At 38.0% G+C, this 21,000-nt stretch overlaps 1 protein-coding gene across 1 annotated transcript in view; it reads right to left on the bottom strand.

Moving 5' to 3' along the window:
- Positions 1–21,000, bottom strand: part of CR1 (complement C3b/C4b receptor 1 (Knops blood group)) — a gene marked incomplete at both ends in the record, with an annotated part of 116,442 nt that overhangs the window by 13,234 nt on the left and 82,208 nt on the right. The window contains 2 exons of the mRNA XM_082858325.1: positions 8,155–8,178; positions 10,024–10,209. Of these exons, the coding sequence (XP_082714451.1) occupies positions 8,155–8,178; positions 10,024–10,209 (210 nt within the window). The remainder of the gene's footprint in view (positions 1–8,154; positions 8,179–10,023; positions 10,210–21,000) is intronic.

Here is a 21,000-nt window from a genome sequence, read left to right as displayed (position 1 = left end):
TACTACTCATCAATTTTATACACATCAGTGTATACATGTCAATCCCAATTTCCCAGTTCATCACACCAACCCCTGCCCACCTCTGCCGCTTTCCCCCCTTGGTGTCTGTATGTTTTTTCTCTACTTATAAGTCTCAATTTCTGCTCTGTAAACCGGTTCATCTGTACCACTTTCTAGGTTCCACATATATGCATTAATATACATTATTGGTTTTTCTCTTTCTGACTTACTTCACTCTGTATGACAGTCTCTAGATGCATCCACGTCTCCACAAATGACCCACTTTCGTTCCTTTTTATGGCTGAGTAATATTCCATTGTATATATGTACCACAACTTCTTTATCCATTCGTCTGTCAGTGGGCATTTAGGTTGCTTCCATGACCTGGCTATTGTAAATAGTGCTGCAATGAACATTGGGGTGCATGTGTCTTTTTGAATTATGGTTTTCTCTGGGAATATGCCTAGTAGTGGGATTGCTGGATCATATGGTAGTTCTATTTTTAGTTTTTTAAGGAACTTCCATACTGTTCTCCATAGTGGCTATATCAATTTACATTCCCACCAACAGTGCAAGAGGGTTCCCTTTTCTCCACACCTTCTCCAGCATTTTTTATTTGTAGATTTTCTGATGATACCCATTCTAACCAGTGTGAGGTGATACCTCATTGTACTTTTGATTTGCATTTCTCTAACAATTAGTGATGTTGAGCAGCTTTTCATGTGCCTCTAGGCCATCTGTATGTCTTCTTTGGAGAGATGTCTATTTAGGTCTTCTGCCCATTTTTGCATTGGGTTGTTTGTTTCTTTAATATTGAGCTGCATGAGCTGTTTATGTATTTTGGAGATTAATTCTTTGTCCGTTGATTCGTTTGCAAATATTTTCTCCCATTCTGAGGGTTGTCTTTTTGTCTTGTTTATGGTTTCTTTTGCTGTGCAAAAGCTTTGAAGTTTCATTAGGTCTCATTTGTTTATTTTTGTTTTTATTTCCATGACTCAAGGAGATAGATCAAAAAATTTGTTGCTGTGATTTATGTCAAAGAGTGTTCTTCCTATGCTTTCCTCTAAGAGTTTTATAGTGCCTGGTCTTACATTTAGGTCTCTAATCCATTTTGAGTATATTTTTGTACAGTGTTAGGAATTGTTCTAATTTAATTCTTTTACATGTAGCTGTCCAGTTTTCCCAGCACCACTTATTGAAGACACTGTCTTTTCTCCATTGTATATCCTTGCCTCCTTTGTCATAGGTTAGTTGACCATAGGTGCGTGGGTTTATCTCTGGGCTTTCTATCCTGTTCCATTGATCTATATTTCTTTTTTTGTGCCAGTACCATATTGTCTTGATTACTGTAGCTTTGTAGTATAGTCTGAAGTCAGGGAGTCTGATTCCTCCTGCTCTGCTTTTTTCCCTCAAGACTGCTTTGGCTATTCAGAGTCTTTGTGTCTCCATACAAATTTTAAGATTTTTTGTTCCAGTTCTGTAAAAAATGCCATTGGTAATTTGATAGGGATTGCATTGAATCTGTAGATTGCTTTGGGTAGTATAATCATTTTCACAATATTGATTCTTCCAATCCAAGAACATGGTATATCTCTCCATCTGTTGGTATCATCTTTAATTTTTTTCATCAATGTCTTATAGTTTTCTGCATACAGGTCTTTTGTCTCCCTATGTAGGTTTATTCCTAGGTATTTTATTCTTTTTGTTGCAATGGTAAATGGGAGTGTTTCCTTAATTTCTGTTTCAGATTTTTCATCATTAGTGTATAGGAATGCAAGAGAGTTCTGTGCATTAATTTTGTATCCTGCAACTTTACCACATTCATTGATTAGCTCTAGTAGTTTCCTGGTGGCATCTTTAGGGTACTCTACGTATAGTATCATGTCATCTGCAAACAGTGACAGTTTTACTTCTTCTTTTCCATTTTGTATTCCTTCTATTTCTTTTTCTTCTCTGATTGCTGTGTCTAGGACTTGCAAAACTATGTTGAGTAATAGTGGTGTGAGTGGACATCCTTATCTTGTTCCTGATCTTAGAGGAAATGCTTTCAGTTTTTCACCATTGAGGATGATGTTGGCTGTGGGTTTGTCATATATGGCCTTTATTATGTTGAGGTAGGTTCCCTCTATGCTTACTTTCTGGAGGGTTTTTATCATAAATGGGTGTTGAATTTTGTCAAAACCTTTTTCTGCATCTATTGAGATGATCATATGGTTTTTATTCTTCAATTTGTTAATATGGTGTATCACATTGATTGATTTGCATATATTGAAGAATCCTTGCATCCCTGGGATAACTGCCACTTGATCACGGTGTATGATCCTTTTAATGTGTCATTGGATTCTGTTTGCTAGTATTTTGTTGTGGATTTTTGCATCTATATTCATCAGTGATATTGGTCTGTAATTTTCTTTGTTTTGTAGTATCTTTGTCTGGTTTTGGTATCAGGGTGATGGTGACCTCGTAGAATGAGTTTGGGAGTGTTCCTTCCTCTGCAATTTTTTGGAAGAGTTTGAGAAGGATGGGTGTTAGCTCTTCTCTAAATATTTGATAGAATCCACCTGTGAAGCCATTTGGTCCTGGACTTTTGTTTGTTGGAAGATATTTAATCCCAGTTTCAATTTCATTACTTGGGATTAGTGTGTTCATATTTAATATTTCTTCCTGGTTCAGTCTTGGAAGGTCATACCTTTCTGACAATTTGTCCATTTCTTCCAGGTTGTCCATTTTATTGGCATAGAGTTGCTTGTAGTAGTCTCTTAGGATACTTTGTACTTCTGCAGTGTCTGTTGTAACTTCTCCTTTTTCATTTCTAATTTTATTGATTTGAGTCCTCTCCTTCTTTTTCTTCAGGAGTCTGACTAATGGTTTATCAATTTTGTTTATCTTCTCAAAGAACCATCTTTTAGTTTTATTGGTCTTTGCTATTGTTTTCTTTGTTTCTATTTCATTTATTTCTGCTCTAATCTTGATGATTTCTGTCCTTCTGCTAACATTGGGTTTTGTTTGTTCTTCTTTCTCTACTTCCTTTAGGTTTAACATTAGATTGTTTATTTGAGATTTTTCTTGTTTCTTGAGGTAGACTTGTGAAGGTATAAACTTCCCTCTTAGAACTGCTTTTGCTGCATCCCACAGGTTTTGGATTGTTGTGTTTTCATTGTCATTTGTCTCTAGGTAATTTTTGATTTCCTCTTTGATTTCTTCAGTGATCTCTTGGTTATTTAATAACGTATTGTTTAGCCTCTATGTATTTGTGTTTTTTATGTTTTTTTCCCTGTAATTGATTTCTAATCTCATAGCGTGGTGGTCAGAAAAGATGCTTGATATGATTTCAATTTCTTAAATTTACTGAAGCTTGATTTATGACCCAAGATATGATCTATCCTGGAGAATGTTCCGTGCGCACTCGCAAAGAAAGTATAATCTGCTGTTTTTGGATGGAATGTCCTATAAATATCAATTAAATCTATCTGGTCTATTGTGTCATTTAAAGCTTGTGTTTCCTTATTAATTTTCTGTTTGGATGATCTGTTCATTGGTGTTAGTGAGGTGTTAAAGTCCCCCACTATTATTGTGTTACTGTCGATTTCCTCTTTTAGAGCTGTTAGCCGTTGCCTTATGTATTGAGGTGCTCCTGTGTTGGGTGCATATATATTTATAATTGTTATATCTTCTTCTTGGATTGATCCCTTGAATGTTACGTAGTGTACTTCCTTGTCTCTTATAACATTCTGTATTTTAAAGTCTATTTTATCTGATATGAGTATTGCTACTCCAGCTTTCTTTTGATTCCCATTTACACGGAATATCTTTTTCCATCCCCTCATTTTCAGTTTGTATGTGTCCCTAGGCCTGAAGTGGGTCTCTTGTAGACAGCATATATATGGGTCTTGTTTTTTTATCCATTCAGCAAGCCTGTGTCTTTTGGTTGGAGCATTTAATCCATTCATGTTTAAGGTAATTATCGATATGTATGTTCCTATTTCCATTTTCTTTATTGTGTTGGGCTTGTTTTTGTAGGTCCTTTTCTTCTCTTGTGTTTCCCACTTAGATAAGTTCCTTTAGCATTTGCTGTAGAGCTGGTTTGGTGGTGCTGAATTCTTTTAGCTTTTGCTCATATGTAAAGGTTTTGATTTCTCCATGGAATCTGAATGAGATCAGTGCTGGGTAGAGTATCTTGGTTGTAGGTCCTTCCCTTTCATCACTTTAAGTATATCATGCCACTCCCTTCTGGCTTGTAGAGTGTCTGCTGAGAAATCAGCTGTTAACATTATGGGAGTTCCCTTGTATGTTATTTGTCATTTCTCCCTTGCTGCTTTCAATAATTTTTCTTTGTGTTTAATTCTTGCCAATTTGATTACTATGTGTCTCGGTGTGTTTCTCCTTGGGTTTATCCTGTATTGGACTCTCTGCACTTCCTGGACTTGGGTGGTATTTCCCTTCCCATGTTAGGGAAGTTTTCCACTATAATCTCTTCAAATATTTTCTCTGGTCCTTTCTCTCTCTCTTCTCCTTCTGAGACCCCTATAATGCAAATGTTCTTGCATTTAATGTTGTCCCAGAGGTCTCTTCAGCTGTCTTCATTTCTTTTCATTCTTTTTTCTTTATTCTGTTCTGCAGCAGTGAATTCCACCATTCTATCTTCCAGCTCACTTATCCATTCTTCTGCCTCAGTTATTCTGCTATTGATTTCTTCTAGTGTATTTTTCATTTCAGTTATTGTATTGTTCATCTCTGTTTGCTTGTTCTTTAATTCTTCTAGATCTTTGTTAAACATTTCTTGCATCTTCTCAATCTTTGCCTCCATTCTTTTTCTGAGGTCCTGGATCATCTTCACTATCATTATTCTGAACTCTCTTTCTGGAAGGTTGCCTATCTCCACTTCATTTAGTTGTTTTTTTGGGGTTTTATCTTGTTCTTCATCTGGTACATAGCCCTCTGCCTTTTCATCTTGTCTATCTTTCTGTGAATGTGGTTTTTGTTCCATAGGCTGCAGGATTGTAGTTCTTCTTGCTTCTGCTGTCTGCCCTCTGGTGGATGAAGCTATCTAAGAGGCTTGTGCACGTTTCCTGATGGGAGGGACTGGTGGTGGGTAGAGCTGGCTGTTGCTCTGGTGGGCAGAGCTCAGTAAAACTTTAATCTGCTTGTCTGCTGATGGGTGGGGCTGGGTTCCCTCCCTGTTGTTTTTTTGGCCTAAGGCGACCCAACACTGGAGCCTAGCTGGGCTCTTTGGTGGAGCTAATGGTGGATTCTGGGAGGGCTCACACCAAGGAGTACTTCTCAGAACTTCTGCTGCCAGTGTCTTTGTCCTCACGGTGAGGCACAGCCACCCCCCACCTCTGCAGGAGACCCTCCAACACTAGCAGGTAGGTCTGGTTCAGTCTCCTATGGGGTCACTGCTCCTTCTTCTCAGTCCCAATGTAGACACTACTTTGTGTGTGCCGTCCAAGAGTGGAGTCTCTGTTTCCCCCTGTCCTGTCAAAATGTTGCAATCAAATCCCGCTAGCCTTCAAAGTGTCATTATCTAGGAATTCCTCCTGCCATTGCCGGACCCCCAGGTTCAGAAGCCTGACGTGGGGCTCAGAATCTTCACTCCAGTGGCTGGACTTCTATGGTATAAGTGTTCTCCAGTTTGTGAGTCACCCACCCAGTGTGACTGGGTGGGATTTGATTTTATTGTGGTTGCGCCCCTCCTACAGTCTCATTGTTGCTTCTCCTTTGTCTTTGCATGTGGGGTAATTTTTTTGGTGAGTTCCAGTGTCTTCCTGTTGATGATTGTTCAGCAGTTAGTTTTGATTCCGGTGTTCTCAAAAGAGGGAGTGAGAGTGGTCATTCTACTCCGTCATCTTGAACCAATCTCAAAGATTATTATTTTTTAAAAATACCCATGCAAAACCTTAATTCTTCCACACTGACAGCCTGGGTATGTGTGCCAGTGGGACACACTTTCTAACTTTTAGTGCCCTGATAGGGTCAGTGCATAGAGGTTGGAGTCTGAAATGTTTTAGCAAAACAAGGATACCAACATTCTCATCAACACCCTTGTAAAAATTCCTTCTATTTTCTCTTTTGCAAAATTTGAGTCCTTCATAAATTCTATGCTTTTAAAAAAAGTGTTCTTCTTATCATATATATTTTTTTAAAGAAAGTAACAGACACAAAATGGAACCATTTGATTCCGAGACTTAATTGCAGTTTTGACCTGCAGAAATTAATCTTAATCAACCAGTCTGAAATTTTCTGGTCAGCATCAATAAGGTAATCTGTTATGTAGGTCCTCTCCACCTCCCAGAGGAAGAAGAGGTAATCAATTTCATAAATCCTTGCTGTCTAACACCTCTGCCCTGACTGCAAAGAAGATGTCCTGATTTAAAAATAATCCTTGTTTCCCCGAATAGCTCCTTTGCCCCACCCTTCTTCCTATGAAAACCTTCCGTTTGTACAACTCCTCTGTGCATCCTTCTAGTTGCTAAATGGGATGCTGCCCAATCCATGAATCTTTTAATAAAGCCAATTAGATCTTCAAATTTACCCAGCTGAATTTTGTTGTTTTTAATAGTATAAATCCTTCTTTATGCCTAATATGTGTCATCAGCCTTCTTTATAAGAATTATCACCTCTGTTTATGCAGTACTTCTTTTTTGAGGTTTTCTTTGTAAAAAATTAATCCCCATAAACCAAAAATAAATAGAGTTGAGGGACCAGAAGGGGGAGTTCTCCTGCCCTAGGAAGACAACAGAGACCAGCAGGAAGAAGAAAGACTCCTTTTCTTTCCTGGAAAGGGCTCAGCCAATGAAAACCCATGGACTCTTTGTTTACTACAGCCCTCCCAACTTCCTTTTCCTCCCAAGAAAAGCACTCTCCTTCCCTTGTCATGCAGGGACTTGCATATGACTCACCATGGTTGCACACTTCAAATTGCTATTCTCTGTGGATCCCAAATAAACCCATTTTTGCTGGAGAAATAACTGGCAGTCTATCTGTTTTAGGTCAACATCTTTTACATCTCTTTGGCTTCCAAGAAGCAGCAAATAGAGTTATAAACATATTCTAGGAGAATATGGCTGTACTTACCCTTTTTTGCGCTTTAGAATTATCAAACAGGAAACAATGACAGGTAAAATCAAGAGGATCATACCAAAGAACATGCCTAGGCAGTAAAACATGGTAATTAAATGCATGGAAAATATAAACTGTAGGTTTCAAACTGTGTCTTAATGAGTTTTTAAACAGTAAGTATAGGGCTTCCCTGGTGGCACAGTGGTTGACAGTCTGCCTGCCAATGCAGGGGACACGGGTTCATGCCCCGGTCCGGGAAGATCCCACATGCCGCGGAGCGGCTGGGCCCGTGAGCCATGGCCGCTGAGCCTGCGCATCCGGAGCCTGTGCTCCGCAACGGGAGAGGCCACAACAGTGAAAGGCCCGCGTACCGAAAAAAAAAAAAAAAACCAATAAAAAGTAAGTATAAATTCTGTTTTTAAAACACACCCCCCCCCATGCTTATCTTTAAGATTTCCCCTCTGCTCCAGGTTTAATCTAGCATATTAGTCTTATTACCCCAGGGTTATAAATGAGCAGTGAGAGAGCAGTTTGTGACCTTTGTCCAACAGCAGCATTTCAATAAATGGGTGAGAACAAGCACTGGAGCTCCTCTGCTCAGCTCGCCATGACCCTGCATGTCTCTTGTGTGAGGTGCAAGGCACGAGCTACTCTATGCAGCAGACTCTACTGATTCTCTTAGAAACTCTACCACAAAACTATTCCTCTCACATAGGCAGATCACAGAAATGGGCTTAAAAAATTTGTCTTTGTGGCTTTCAATTTATGCAAATGGGCATGACTACCATCCTGAAGACTATTCCCAGGTTATAAACTAAAGAGCAAGTTGCCTTCTCCAGACACATTAAAATAGGAAGAATGCTTCTTTTTTTATAATGGTTCAAAGATAGTAAGGGAACTTTGATAAAGGACACTCACTCTATATGCATATAAGGATACCAGTTTTGCTACACTATGGCCTGAATTCATTATTCTTTTCTTTCTAATTAAAATTGCAGTCTAGGATATTTTGATCTCTCTTTTTACATTTCACTTATTATCAGTGGATACCTACTGTTAAGGATGTTTCCTCAGCAAACCCTTCATAAAACTTACCAGCTATGAGCTCATCACTCGTGCCTAAAAGGAAGCAAAAGCCACAAAAACCATCAGTCTGGCACACAATATGATCGAACAGGAGCTCTCAGCCAGTTATAATTCATCCTGATTTTTTTCTGTACAGATTCTTAATTTTTTTCTAATATAAAAAGCCATTGGCTTTAGTCACACAATCTCATATTATTTTGTGTACTCATCAAAGTCTGTTTTTTTCTTTTAAAATTACTGTTTTGTCATAAAAGTAGTATAATTAGAGCAGAAAGTTTATAAAACAGAACAAAAGAAAAATATCATCCATAATCCTACTATCCTGAAATATTTTAGTACATTCCCTTCTAGTACATTTTCTCATGCATCTAAGTTTTTACATAGTTATAGAATATCTAATCTTTGAACAGTTGAATTAAGTGCTCAACATATGTTAACTTTTACAATCTTTATTATTACCACAACCAACACTACTGCTACGTGTATAACATTATTAACACTTCATTATATTTTTAACATATTTCTCATCTGTCTACTGCTTTCTTATTTACTTTTAAAAGTTCATAAGTTCTAAGTCAAATTTGTTGACCTTTTATAATTTTCTCTATCATATCAAAATTTTCCAAAAGTTGTTTTTCTTTTTCTAGCTGTTTTATCTTCTTTTTTTTCCTTTTCTACTTTAGCTTTCCTATGTTGACTTTTAAAACTTTTAACTATTTATTACATCTGGTTTATTGTAAGATATAAAGAAAGGTTCTAAATTTTTTCAGTGCTACGTATACTATTTGATCATCTCTTTCTTCCCCTTGGATTGATGGTGTCTCCGTTATTAGATTGTTTTCTGTAAGACACTTTAATTTCTATTTATACTAGCTCTATTTTATTAATATCTACTTTATTCCATTTTTAATAAAGATAAGTCTATTTTCGGTGATATAAAATGATTTATGTATTGTGACTTTCTATTTTAATATCTGGCAGGTCAGTCCCCCGACATTATGTGAATTTTCTGTCTCTCACAGCCACATCGTTAGAATACTCAAAAGACATTCAGATAGGCAGTGATCTTTTTGCCAAAGAAATGAATATAATTTGATATTAAGGGAGTATCAAGTTTATAATTTAGAAATATTATTTGCGAGTGAGCTTTGTTAATGCATTTAAGGCATTAACTGTAAAAAAATTGTATCTTGAACAATCTTGGTATTCAACCACATAATTTAAGTAAGAGTGATAAGAATGGGGGAGAAGAGAAGGCTAAGACTAATTTAGATTAAGGAAGGTTATTCATTATTCATTTTGCTCATCTGTTACTTGATGTGTACAAGTTTAAGATTTAGGATTTTCTATTTTACATCACCCTCTAGTTGCCAGCAGAAGGCTACCCTTCTACAGATCTCAATGACACATGATTCCTAAATCACTGTATCCAATGTACCAGGTTAAAATCCTGTAGTCTACACCAGTGTGGGAGACCGGCCAGCTAGTCTCTGCAAGTTGGAAGGTGATCCCCGACTCATGCTGAAAACATTCTTGAAGGCCTGCTCTACCACTAATCTGCTACTGAATTTTAAGACCCATAGGATGTAATCAAATTATTACTGTGCAATGTATGCAGCAATAGAGTGATAATGGGCAAAAAAGGTTCAGAGGAATCCCTGAGGAGAGATGGATGGGTTAAGAAGTGTGAGGAGCAAGGCTTGCCTTATTCTCATTGCTAAGGGCTTTTGGGGAAGAATTAGGGACTCTTACTGCACTCCTTAGCTCTTAGCTAATGCACACCATATGGCACACCACCACATTCAGTGTCAGTACAGATGAATGAATGAACAGTAACCAGGGATGGGAAGGACCTACATTCCTTGCACTTGCACTTACGAGAGGTACATATGGCCAGAGGAGGGTCCCACAGGTCATCTTCCTGGCACTGACTCCAGGGACTGCCTTCCAGAGTATACCCATCTTCACACTCCAAAGTTACATTATCTCCAGAGTGATATACTTTTCTTATTTTCAGTTCCTTCTTGATTCCATTCATAATCTGTGGGAGACTACATTTTACTTCTGAAATTAGAAAAAGAAAAAAAGAAATTGATATTTTACTGTTAGTTGAAACTTTGCTTTTAGCAAAGATGAGTCATGTTTTCCATCAAAAAATATTGATACCTCTCCTACAACATCTTATTATTTAAAATTCTCTGACTTCCCTTTTTATGTAAAGCAAGGGAATATAAATATATTGCTTATAATTATTTTAAATTATCATACCTTAAATTATTGTTAACTCTTCAACAGGAAAGTTATGGAAAGGTTAGGAATTAGGATAACCATGTTCCAGCCTTGGAACCACTTGGGCCACACCATAAGAAAACAGGAATATCATTTTAACTCTCTTTAGGTATACAACGGGTATTTTGTCTCTTGAATAAATGCATATTTCTGGCTCATTTCTATACATAGAACAAAGAAATTAATAAATTATGATTCTGAATTTAAAGTATTAATTTTCTACTTAATTTTATCTCATTTACCTTGTAAAAATTAATAAATAGAAACCTTAAATTAAATAATTAAATAGAGTCTGGAGACCAGAAGGGGGAGCTTTCACACACTGTGATGACAGCAGAGCTCAACAGCAAGAAGAAAGACTCCTCTTCTTTCCTAGCAGCAAATCAGCAAGGAAAAGCCATGGACTCTTTGTTTGCTAGAGCCCTTACAACTTCCTTTTCCCTTCTGCTAAAAGAGTTCTCCTTCCTTTGCTATGCGGGGACTTGCATGTGGCTCACCATGGCTGCAGACCCCAAACCGCAATTCTCTGCTGATCCCAAGCAAGACCATTTTTGCTAGAGAAATAACTGGCAGTCTATTTGTTTTCAGCGAACAAGCCCATCCTTTGTTTTGCTTTCTTTCTCTGCCTTGCCACTGATACCTTCCAAGCAAAGCCTGCTTTTCAGTTGTAATGGTCTCAAAATTAGCCCAAGTTCTCTTTTTAAAATAAAAACCAACAAGGTAAAGTGGCATTTCTCAAAATATGGTCTGTGGTCCTGCTACATCAAAATATTCTGATGGGTTTATTAAAAATAGACCTCTGGACTCTACCTCAACATATCAGAGAGTTCTTGAGAATGGAATTTAAGAATCTGTCTTTTTAGGGAAAGGTGTTCAAGATGGTAGCATAGGAAGACCCTAAATTCACCTCCTCCCATGGACACACCAAAATTACAACTACTTACAGAGCAACTACCTATGAAAATGACCTGAATATTAGCAGAAAAAAAAAATTTCCATAACTAAAGAGATAAAGAAGGAACCATAATGAGATGAATAGGAGAGGTAGAGACATGGTATAGTCAAGACCCACAGCCTTGGTTGGTGACCCACAAATGGGAAGAATATCACAATCATAAAGGTCCTCCCCGAGGAGTGAGGAGTCTGAGCACTTCACTGGGCTCCCCAGCCAGGGGTCCTGCTCCAGGGAGATGAGCCCCCTAGCTTTGAAACCCAGTGGGTCTTATGTTCAGGAGTGCCAGAGGGTTATAGGAAACAAAAATGTCACTCTTATAGGGCACGTGCAAAGTCTCATATGCTCCGAGTCCCAGCACAGAGGCAGTAGTTTGAAAAGAGCTTCAGTCTGACCTACTTGCTGATCTTGAAGAGCCTCCCAGAGAGGCAGCAGGCAACTGGGATTCCCCTTAGACACTGTTAGCAGCCACTCTGGGGAGCTCACTCTACCGAGATAACAACAGTGCTAGCAAATGTCGTTTGGAAATCCTCCCTCTAGCCTATTCATGCTGGAGGCTTACCACCACCAGTGGGCCTGTACCAGCCCAACCCAACCCAGACATGTACACAGCCATGTGGGGACCTGGCCCCACCCACCAGCAGGACAGCACCTGCCCTGAGTCCCTCTGGGCCATGCAGACAGCCACATAGGGACCTGGCCCCGACCTACGGTGGGCTTGCATGAGCCCTGAGCCCCCAGGGTCATGTAGACAGCCTCATGGGGACCCAGCCACTCATACTAGTGGCCCAGCACCAATGCTGAGCCCAGCACCACCACCAGGCTATGCAGACAGCCACACAGGGACACAGTCTTACCCTTCAGTGGACGAGCATCAGCCCCACATCCCCCTGGGTGTGCAGCCAACCATGAAGGAAGCTTACCCAGCCCTCCAGTGGGCCCACAGCTACTGTACAAAGCATGGCCTAGCAGCCAACTTGGCTAGTTGTCAGCCCCAGTTACCAGTGTGCCCACAGTAGTTGATACCACCACAAAAGAAGGGCACAAGCATCACACATAGGGGGCACCCATAGAGCATACAGCTTTCATGACCAAAGGGGAGCATGCTGCTGGAACCACAGGATGTTTCCTACCACGGGCACTTCTTCAAGATCAGGAAACATAATGGACCAACTTAACACACAGATATAAACACTGAATATTGGGCAAAATGAGGAAACAGAGGTGTATGTTCCAAATGATTGAACAAGACAAAATTTCCATAAAAGAAATAACTGAAGTGGAGGTAAGAAAACTACATGATAAAGAGTTCAAGGTAATGGTCATAAAGATACTCACTGAACTCAGGGGAAGAATGGATGAGCACAGTGAGAAGTTTAACAAAGGAACAGAAAATATAAAGAAGAACCAAACAAAGCTGAAGAATACAATAACTGAAATAAAAAATACACTAGAAGGAATCAACAGTAGATTAGATGATGCAGAGGAGTAGATCAGTGATCTGAAAGACAAAGTTATGGAAATCTCTTAAGCCGAACAGAAAAGAGAAAAAAGTTTTTTTAAATGGGGATAGTTTAAGAAACCTCTGGAACAATATCAAGCATACTAACATTCACATGATGGGGGTCCCAGAAGGAGAAGACAGAGACCAAGGGGCAGAGAACTTATTTGAAGAAATAATAGTGGAAAACTTCCTTAACCTGGGGAAGGAAACAGACACCCAAGTAAGGAAGTACAGAGAATCACAAACAAGATGAACCCAAAGAGATTTACACCAAAACACATACTATTAGAGTGGCAAAAAGTGAACGATTAAGAGGGAATATTAAAAACAGCAAGAGAAAAGCAACTAGTTACGTACAAGGGAACCTCCATAAGAATATCAGCTGACTCTTTAACAGAAACTTTGCAGGCCAGAAGGGAGTGGCACAATACAATCAAATGATAAAAGGGGAAAATCTACAAACAAGAATATTCTACCTGGCAAAGTTATCACTCATATTTGAAGGAGAGTTTTACAGACAAATAAAAACTGAAAGAGTTCAGCACCACTAAACTGGCTTTACAAGAAACATTAAAGGAACTTCTTTAAGTGGAAAAGAAAAGGCCACAATTAGAAATGTGAAAATTATGAAAGAAAATATCTCACGGGTAAAGGCAAAATAGTAGATCAACTATTTATAAAGCTAGCAGGAAGGTTAAAAGACAAAAGTAGGGAAATCATCTATATACAAAATAAGTAGTTAAGGGATACAAAAAACAAAAAGATGTAAAATATGACATCAAAAATATTCAACATTGTTGTGGGAGGAGTAAATATGCAGGGTTGTTAGAATACATTCGAACTTAAGAGATCATCAATTAATCATATATACATCTATATGTAATCATAGATGAGAGATAGATAGATAGATAGATAGAGAGAGAGCTGTTATATATGAACCTCATGGTGACCACAAACCAAAACCTATAATAGATACACACAAAAAAAGAAAGAAATCCAAAAATAATGCTAAAGAAAGTCATCAAATTGCAAAAGAGGAGAGGAAAAGAAGAAAGAAGAACTACACAACAAAACAATCCCCCAAAATTAACAAAATGGCAATAGGTCCATATCTATGAATAATTACTTTAAATGTAAATGGACTAAATGCTCCAATCAAAAGACAAAGAAAGGCTGAAAGATACAAAGAACTCATACAACTCAACATCAAAAAAACAAACAATCCAATTAAAAAATGGGCAGAGGATCTGAATAGACATTTTCCAAAGAATACATACAGATGACCAGCAGGCATGTGAGAAGATGCTCAGCATCATTAATCACCAGAGAAATGAGAATCAAAGCCATAGTGAGATATCTCCTAACACCTGTCAGCATGGCTAATATCAAAAGAAACAAATAACAAGTGTTAGGAAGGATGTGGAGAAAAGGGAACTCTCATGCACTGTTGTTGGGAATGTAAATTGTACCCACTGTGGAAAACAGTATGAAGATTTTTCAAAAAATTAAAACTAGGGACTTCCCTGGTGGTGCAGTGGTTAAGAATCTGCCTGCCAATGCAGGGCACGTGGGTTCGAGCCCTGCTGTGTGAAGATCCCACATGCTGCAGAGCAACTAAGCCCGTGTGCCACAACAACTGAGCCTGCACTCTAGAGCCCATGAGCCACAACTACTGAGCCTGCATGCCACAATTACTGAAGCCTGCACGCCTAGAGCCCATGCTCCGCAACAAGAGAAGCCACTGCCATGAAAAGCACGCACACCACAACAAAGAGTAGCCCCTGGTCTCCACAACTAGAGAAAGCCTGCATGCAGCAACAAAGACCCAATGAAACCAAAATTAAATAAATTAATTAATTAAAAAAATTAAAACTAGAACTACCACATGACAGCAATTCCACTCCTGTGCATTCATCTGAAGAAAATGAAAACACTAATTAGAAAAGATATATGCACCCCATGCTCACTGTAGTATTATTCACAAAAGCCAATATATGGAAGCAACCTAAATACCCATCAATAAATGAATGGAAAAAGAAGATGTGGTATACATACACAATGGAATATTCCTGAGGCATAGAAAGAATGATATCTTACCATCTGCAACAACATGGATGGACCTCGAGGTACTATGCTAAATGACATGGTAGACAGAGAAAGGCAAGTACTACATGATTTCACTTATTGTGGAATCTAAAAACAAAACAAAACAAATGAACAAACATAAGAAACAGAGTTATAGATACCGAGAAGAAACAGGTGATTGCCAGAGGGGAGGGAAATGGGGTGAAGAAACAAATAGGTGAGGGAGATTAAGAGGTACAAACTGTCAGTTGCAAAATACATGGAAAGTAGTGGGATACAAAATTAATGCACAGAAATCTCTTGCGTTCCTATACACTAATGATGAAAAATCTGAAAGAGAAATTAAGGAAACACTCCCATTTACAACTGCAACAAAAATAATAAAATACCTAGGAGTAAACCTACCTAAGGAGACAAAATACCTGTATGCAGAAAACTATAAGACACTGATGAAAGAAATGAAAGATGACACAAACAGATGGAGAGATATACCATGTTCTTGGATTGGAAGAATCAATATTGTGAAAATGACTATACTACCCAAAGCAATCTACAGATTCAATGCAATCCCTATCAAACTACCACTGGCATTTTTCACAGAACTAGAACAAAAAATTTCACAATTTGTATGGAAATACAAAAGACCCTGAATAGTCAGAGCAATCTTGAGAAAGAAAAACAGAGCTGGAGGAATCAGGTTCCCTGACTTCAGACTATACTACAAAGCTACAATAATCAAGACAGTATGGTACTGGCACAAAAACAGAAATATAGATCAATGGAACAGGATAGAAAGCCCAGAGATAAACCCACGCACATATGGTCACCTTATCTTTGATAAAGGAGGCAAGAATATACAATGGAGAAAACACAGCCTCTTCAATAAATGATGCTGGGAAAACTGGAAAGCTACATGTAAAAGAATGAAATTAGAACATTTCCTAACATCATAAATGAAAATGAACTCAAAATGGATTAAAGACCTAAATGTAAGGCCAGGCACTATAAAACTGTTAGAGGAAAACATAGGCAGAACACTCTATGGCATAAATCACAGCAAGATCCTTTTTGACCCACATCCTAGAGACATGGAAATAAAAACTAAAATAAACAAATAGGACCTAATGAAACTTCAAAGCTTTTGCACAGCAAAGGAAACCATAAATAAAATGAAAAGACAACCCTCAGAATGGGAGAAAGTATTTGTAAATGAAGCAACTGACAAAGGATTAATCTCCAAAATATACAAGCAGTTCATGCCGCTCAATATCAAAGAAACAAACAACCGAATTCAAAAATGGGCAGAAGACCTAAACAGACATTTCTCCAAAGAAGATACACAGATTGCCAACCAACACATGAAAGTATGCTCAACATCACTAATCGTTAGAGAAATGCAAATCAAAATTACAATGAGGTCCATTCTCTGGTAGGTCTGTGTCTTTATTCCCGTCTTGCCCCTAGGTTCTTCATGACCAATTTTTTTTTTTTTTTAGATTCCATATATATGTGTTAGCATATGGTATTTGTTTTCGTCTTTCTGACCTACTTCACTCTGTATGACAGACTCTAGGTCCATCCACCTCACTACAAATAACTCAATTTTTTTTTTTTTTTTGCGGTACGCGGGCCTCTCACTGTTGTGGCCTCTCCCGTTGCGGAGCCCAGGCTCCAGAAGCGCAGGCTCAGCGGCCATGGCTCACGGGCCCAGCCACTCCATGGCATGTGGGATCTTCCCGGACCGGGGCACACACCCGTGTCCCCTGCATCGGCAGACAGACTCTCAACCACTGCGCCACCAGGGAAGCCCAATTTCGTTCCTTTTTATGGCTGAGTAATATTCCATTGTATATATGTGCCACATCTTCTTTATCCATTCATCTGTTGATGGACACTTAGGTGCTTCCATGTCCTGGCTATTGTAAATAGAGCTGCAATGAGCATTTTGGTACATGGCTCTTTTTGAATTATGGTTTTCTCAGGGCATATGCCCATTAGTGGGACTGCTGGGTCATATGGTAATTCTATTTTAACAGTAGGTCCTTATTAGTTATCTCCTCACACTGGGCAGAAAGATCACCATCAAAAAATCTACAAACACGGGCTTCCCTAGTGGCACAGTGGTTGAGAGTCCGCCTGCCGATGCAGGGGACCCAGGTTCATGCCCCAGTCCAGGAAGATCCCACATGCCACGGAGCGGCTGGGCCCGTGAGTCATGGATGCTGAGCCCGTGCGTCTGGACCCTGTGCTCTGCAACGGGAGAGGCCACAGCAGTGAGAGGCCCACATACCGCAAAAAAAAAAAAAAATCTACAAACAGTAAATGCTAGAGAGGATGTAGAGAAAAGGGAACCCTTCTACACAGCTGGTGGGAATGTAAATTAGTGCAGCCACTGTGGAGAACAGTACGGAGGTTCCTTAAAAAACTAAAAATAGAGCTACCATATGATCCTGCAATCCCACTCCTGGCATATATTTGGACAAAACCATAATTCAAAAAGATACGCGCACTCCACATGGAAGCAACCTAAATGTCCATCAATGGAGGAATGGACAAAGAAGATGTGGTACATATATAAAATGGAATATTACTCAGCCATAAAAAAGAACAAATAATGCCATTTACAGCAACATGGATGGACTTAGAGATTGTCATACTGAGCAAAGTAAGTCAGACAGAAAAAGGCAAATATCACATGATATTGTTTATACGTAGAATCTAAAAATAGTGTACAAACAAACTTTTCCACAAAAACAGAAATAGAGTTATAGGTGTAGAAAACAAACTTATAGTTACCAGGGAGTAAGGGGGGGAGGGGAAATTGGAAGAAAGAATGCTTTTTGAAGAGATATCTTTAGTAAATCAACACAGTCTGTTGATTTCAGAAAGCTGAGACCTAAAACCTCATTTTAATTTTAAATAAAATAACACAAAGAAAAAGAAAAAAAATACAATGAGGTATCACCTCACACCAGTTATAATGGCCATCATCAAAAAATCTACAAACAGTAAATGCTGGAGAGGATATGGAGAAAAAGGAACCCTCTTGGCACTGTTGGTGGGAATGTAAATTGATACAGCCACTATGTAGAACAGTATGGAGGTTCCTTAAAAAACTAAAAAAAGAACTACCATATGACCCAGCATTCCCACTAATGGGCATATACCCTGAGAAAACCATAATTCAAAAAGAATCATGTACCACAATGTTCACTGTAGCACTATTTACAATAGCCAGGACATGGAAGCAACCTAAGTGTCCATCAACAGATGAATGGATAAAGATGATGTGGCACACATATACAATGGAATATTACTCAGCCATAAAAAGAAATGAAATTGAGTTATTTGTAGTGAGGTGGATGGACCTATAGTCTGTCATACAGAGTGAAGTAAGTCAGAAAGAGAAAAACAAATATCGTATGCTAACACATATATATGGAATCTAAAAAGAAATGGCTCTGAAGAACCTAGGGGCAGGACAGGAATAAAGATGCAGACGTAAAGAACAGACTTGAGGACACGGGGAGGGTTAAGGGTAAGCTGGGAATAAGTAAGAGAGTGGCATGGACATATATACACTACCAAATGTAAAATAGATAGTGGGAAGCAGCCACATAGCACAGGGAGATCAGCTCGGTGCTCTGTGACCACCTAGAGGGGTGGGATTGGGGGGGTGGGAGGGAGACACAAGAGGGAGGGGATATGGGGATATATGTATACGTATAGCTGATTTACTTTGTTATACAGCAGAAACTAACAGAACATTGTAATTACATTCCAATAAAGATGTTAAAAAATTAAAAGAAGTTCTATGAGAGCTATCAGATATAATGAGAAAAACAAATGTGAGAATAATTGGTCTACAAGAAAAAGAAGAGAAGGAGAAGGGAGCAGAGAGCGTAGTTAGAGAAATAATAGCTGGGAACTTCTCAAACCTGGGGAAGGTACTGGAAGTCCAAGAAGCTAATAAAACACCCTATTATCTCAATGCAAAAAGACCTTCTCCAATATATATTATAATGAAACTGTCAAAAATCAATGACAAAGAAAGAATCTTAAATGCAGCCAGGGAAAAAAGAAAGTAACTTACAAAGTAGCCATGAGGCCACTAGCAGATTTCTCAGCACAAACTCTACAGGCCAGATGGAGTGGAATGACACATTCAAAGTGCTGAAAGATAAAATTTGCCAGTCAAGAATACTTTATCCAGCAAAGTTATTCTTCAGCTATGAAGTAGAAGTAAAGGTTTACCGGGCAAACAAAAACTAAGAATGTTTACCATAATGAGACTTGCTTTGCAAGAAATGCTGAAAGAAGTTCTTCAAGCTGAAATGAAAAGATGCTACTTTGTAACATAAAAGCAAATGAGAGTACACAATATTCTAGCAAAGGTGAAAAATAGTCAGAATTAGAAAACAGTACTTCAATATTAGAACAGTGGGTCAGTCACTTAGTTATAGTATAAAGGTTTAAGGCAAAGAGTATTAAAAAAGACTATAGCTTTCAACTAAAAAAAAAACTATAGCTACTATAATTTCTCAATAAATTCATAGCTCAAAAAAAGATAAATTGTGACATCAAAAATACAAAAAGGGAGGACTAAAACTGTGGAAATTTTATAGGTGAATTAAGATAAATTCCTATCATCATAAAAAGGATGATTTGATCTATGTGATGTTCTATGTAAGCCATACAGTAATTACAAATCAAAATTCAGAAGTCATGAAACAAAACAAGGGGAGACTGAGAAAATCACCATGGAAAAGCACCACTTTACAAAGCTAGACAGAAACAGAGGGAAAAAGAAACAAAGGAGAAACAAAAAAATGATAAGACAGCAGTAGTAAGTTCTTACATATCAATAATCACTCGAAATATAAATGGATTGAATTCATCAATCAAAAGTCACAGAGTGGCGGGATAGATTTAAAAAAACAACAACAAAGCCCAAGTGTATGCTGCTTACAAGAAACTCATTTCAGCTCTAAAGAACACATAGGCTTAAAATGAAAGGATGGAAGAGGATATTCCATGCAAGTGTAAAACAAAAGAAAGAGGGCATATTCATACTTATGTCAGACAAAATAGACTTCAAGTCAAAAATGATAACAAGAAGGTTATTATATAATGATAAAAGTGTCAGAACATCAAGAATATATAACAATCATGAATACATATGCACCCAACATCAGAGCACTGAAATATATTAGGCAAATACTAAGAGATCTAAAGGGAGAAATAGACAACAATACAATCATAGTAGGGGACTTCAATACCTACTCTCAGCAAGGATAGATCATCCAGAAAATCAACAAGGAAACATTGGAATTGAACCATACTCTAGAACAAATGGACTTAACATACATATATAAAACATTCCATCCAACAGCAGCAGAATAAACATTGTTCTCGAGTGCACATGGGACATTTTCCAGGATAGATCATATGAGAAAGTACAAAACAAATCTTAGCAAATTTAAGGAGATTGAAATGACACCAATTATCTTTTCTGACCACAATTGTATAAAACTAGAAATCAACAACAAGAGGAAAGCTGGAAAATCTACAAATGTGTGGAAACTGAAAAATACACTTCTGAACAACCAATGGTAAAGAAGAAATCAAAAGGGAATTAGAAAATTATCTCAAAACAAATGAAAATGGAAATACAACAAATCAAATCTTATGGAATGCAGCAAAGCAATTCTGAGAGAAACGTTTACAGTGATAAACGCATATACTAAGAAATTAGAAAGTTCTCAGTCAACTTAACTTTACACCTTGAAGAATTTAAAAAAAGAAGAACAAATTAAGCCCAGAGTTAGCAGAAAGAAGGACATAATAAAGATCTCTGCAGAAGTAAATGAAATAGACACCAGATAAACAATAGAAAGGATCAATGAAACTAAAGGCTGGCTCTACAAAAAGATAAACAAAATTGATAAGATAAACAAGATAAACAAACCTTTAGCCAGGCTAACTATGAAAAAAAGAAAACTCAAATAGACAAAATTAAAAAGAA

The sequence above is a fragment of the Leucopleurus acutus genome (assembly GCF_964270905.1).
Source record: "Leucopleurus acutus genome assembly, chromosome: 2".
Lineage (NCBI taxonomy): Eukaryota > Metazoa > Chordata > Mammalia > Artiodactyla > Delphinidae > Leucopleurus > Leucopleurus acutus.
This window is presented reverse-complemented; position numbering and strand designations above follow the sequence as displayed.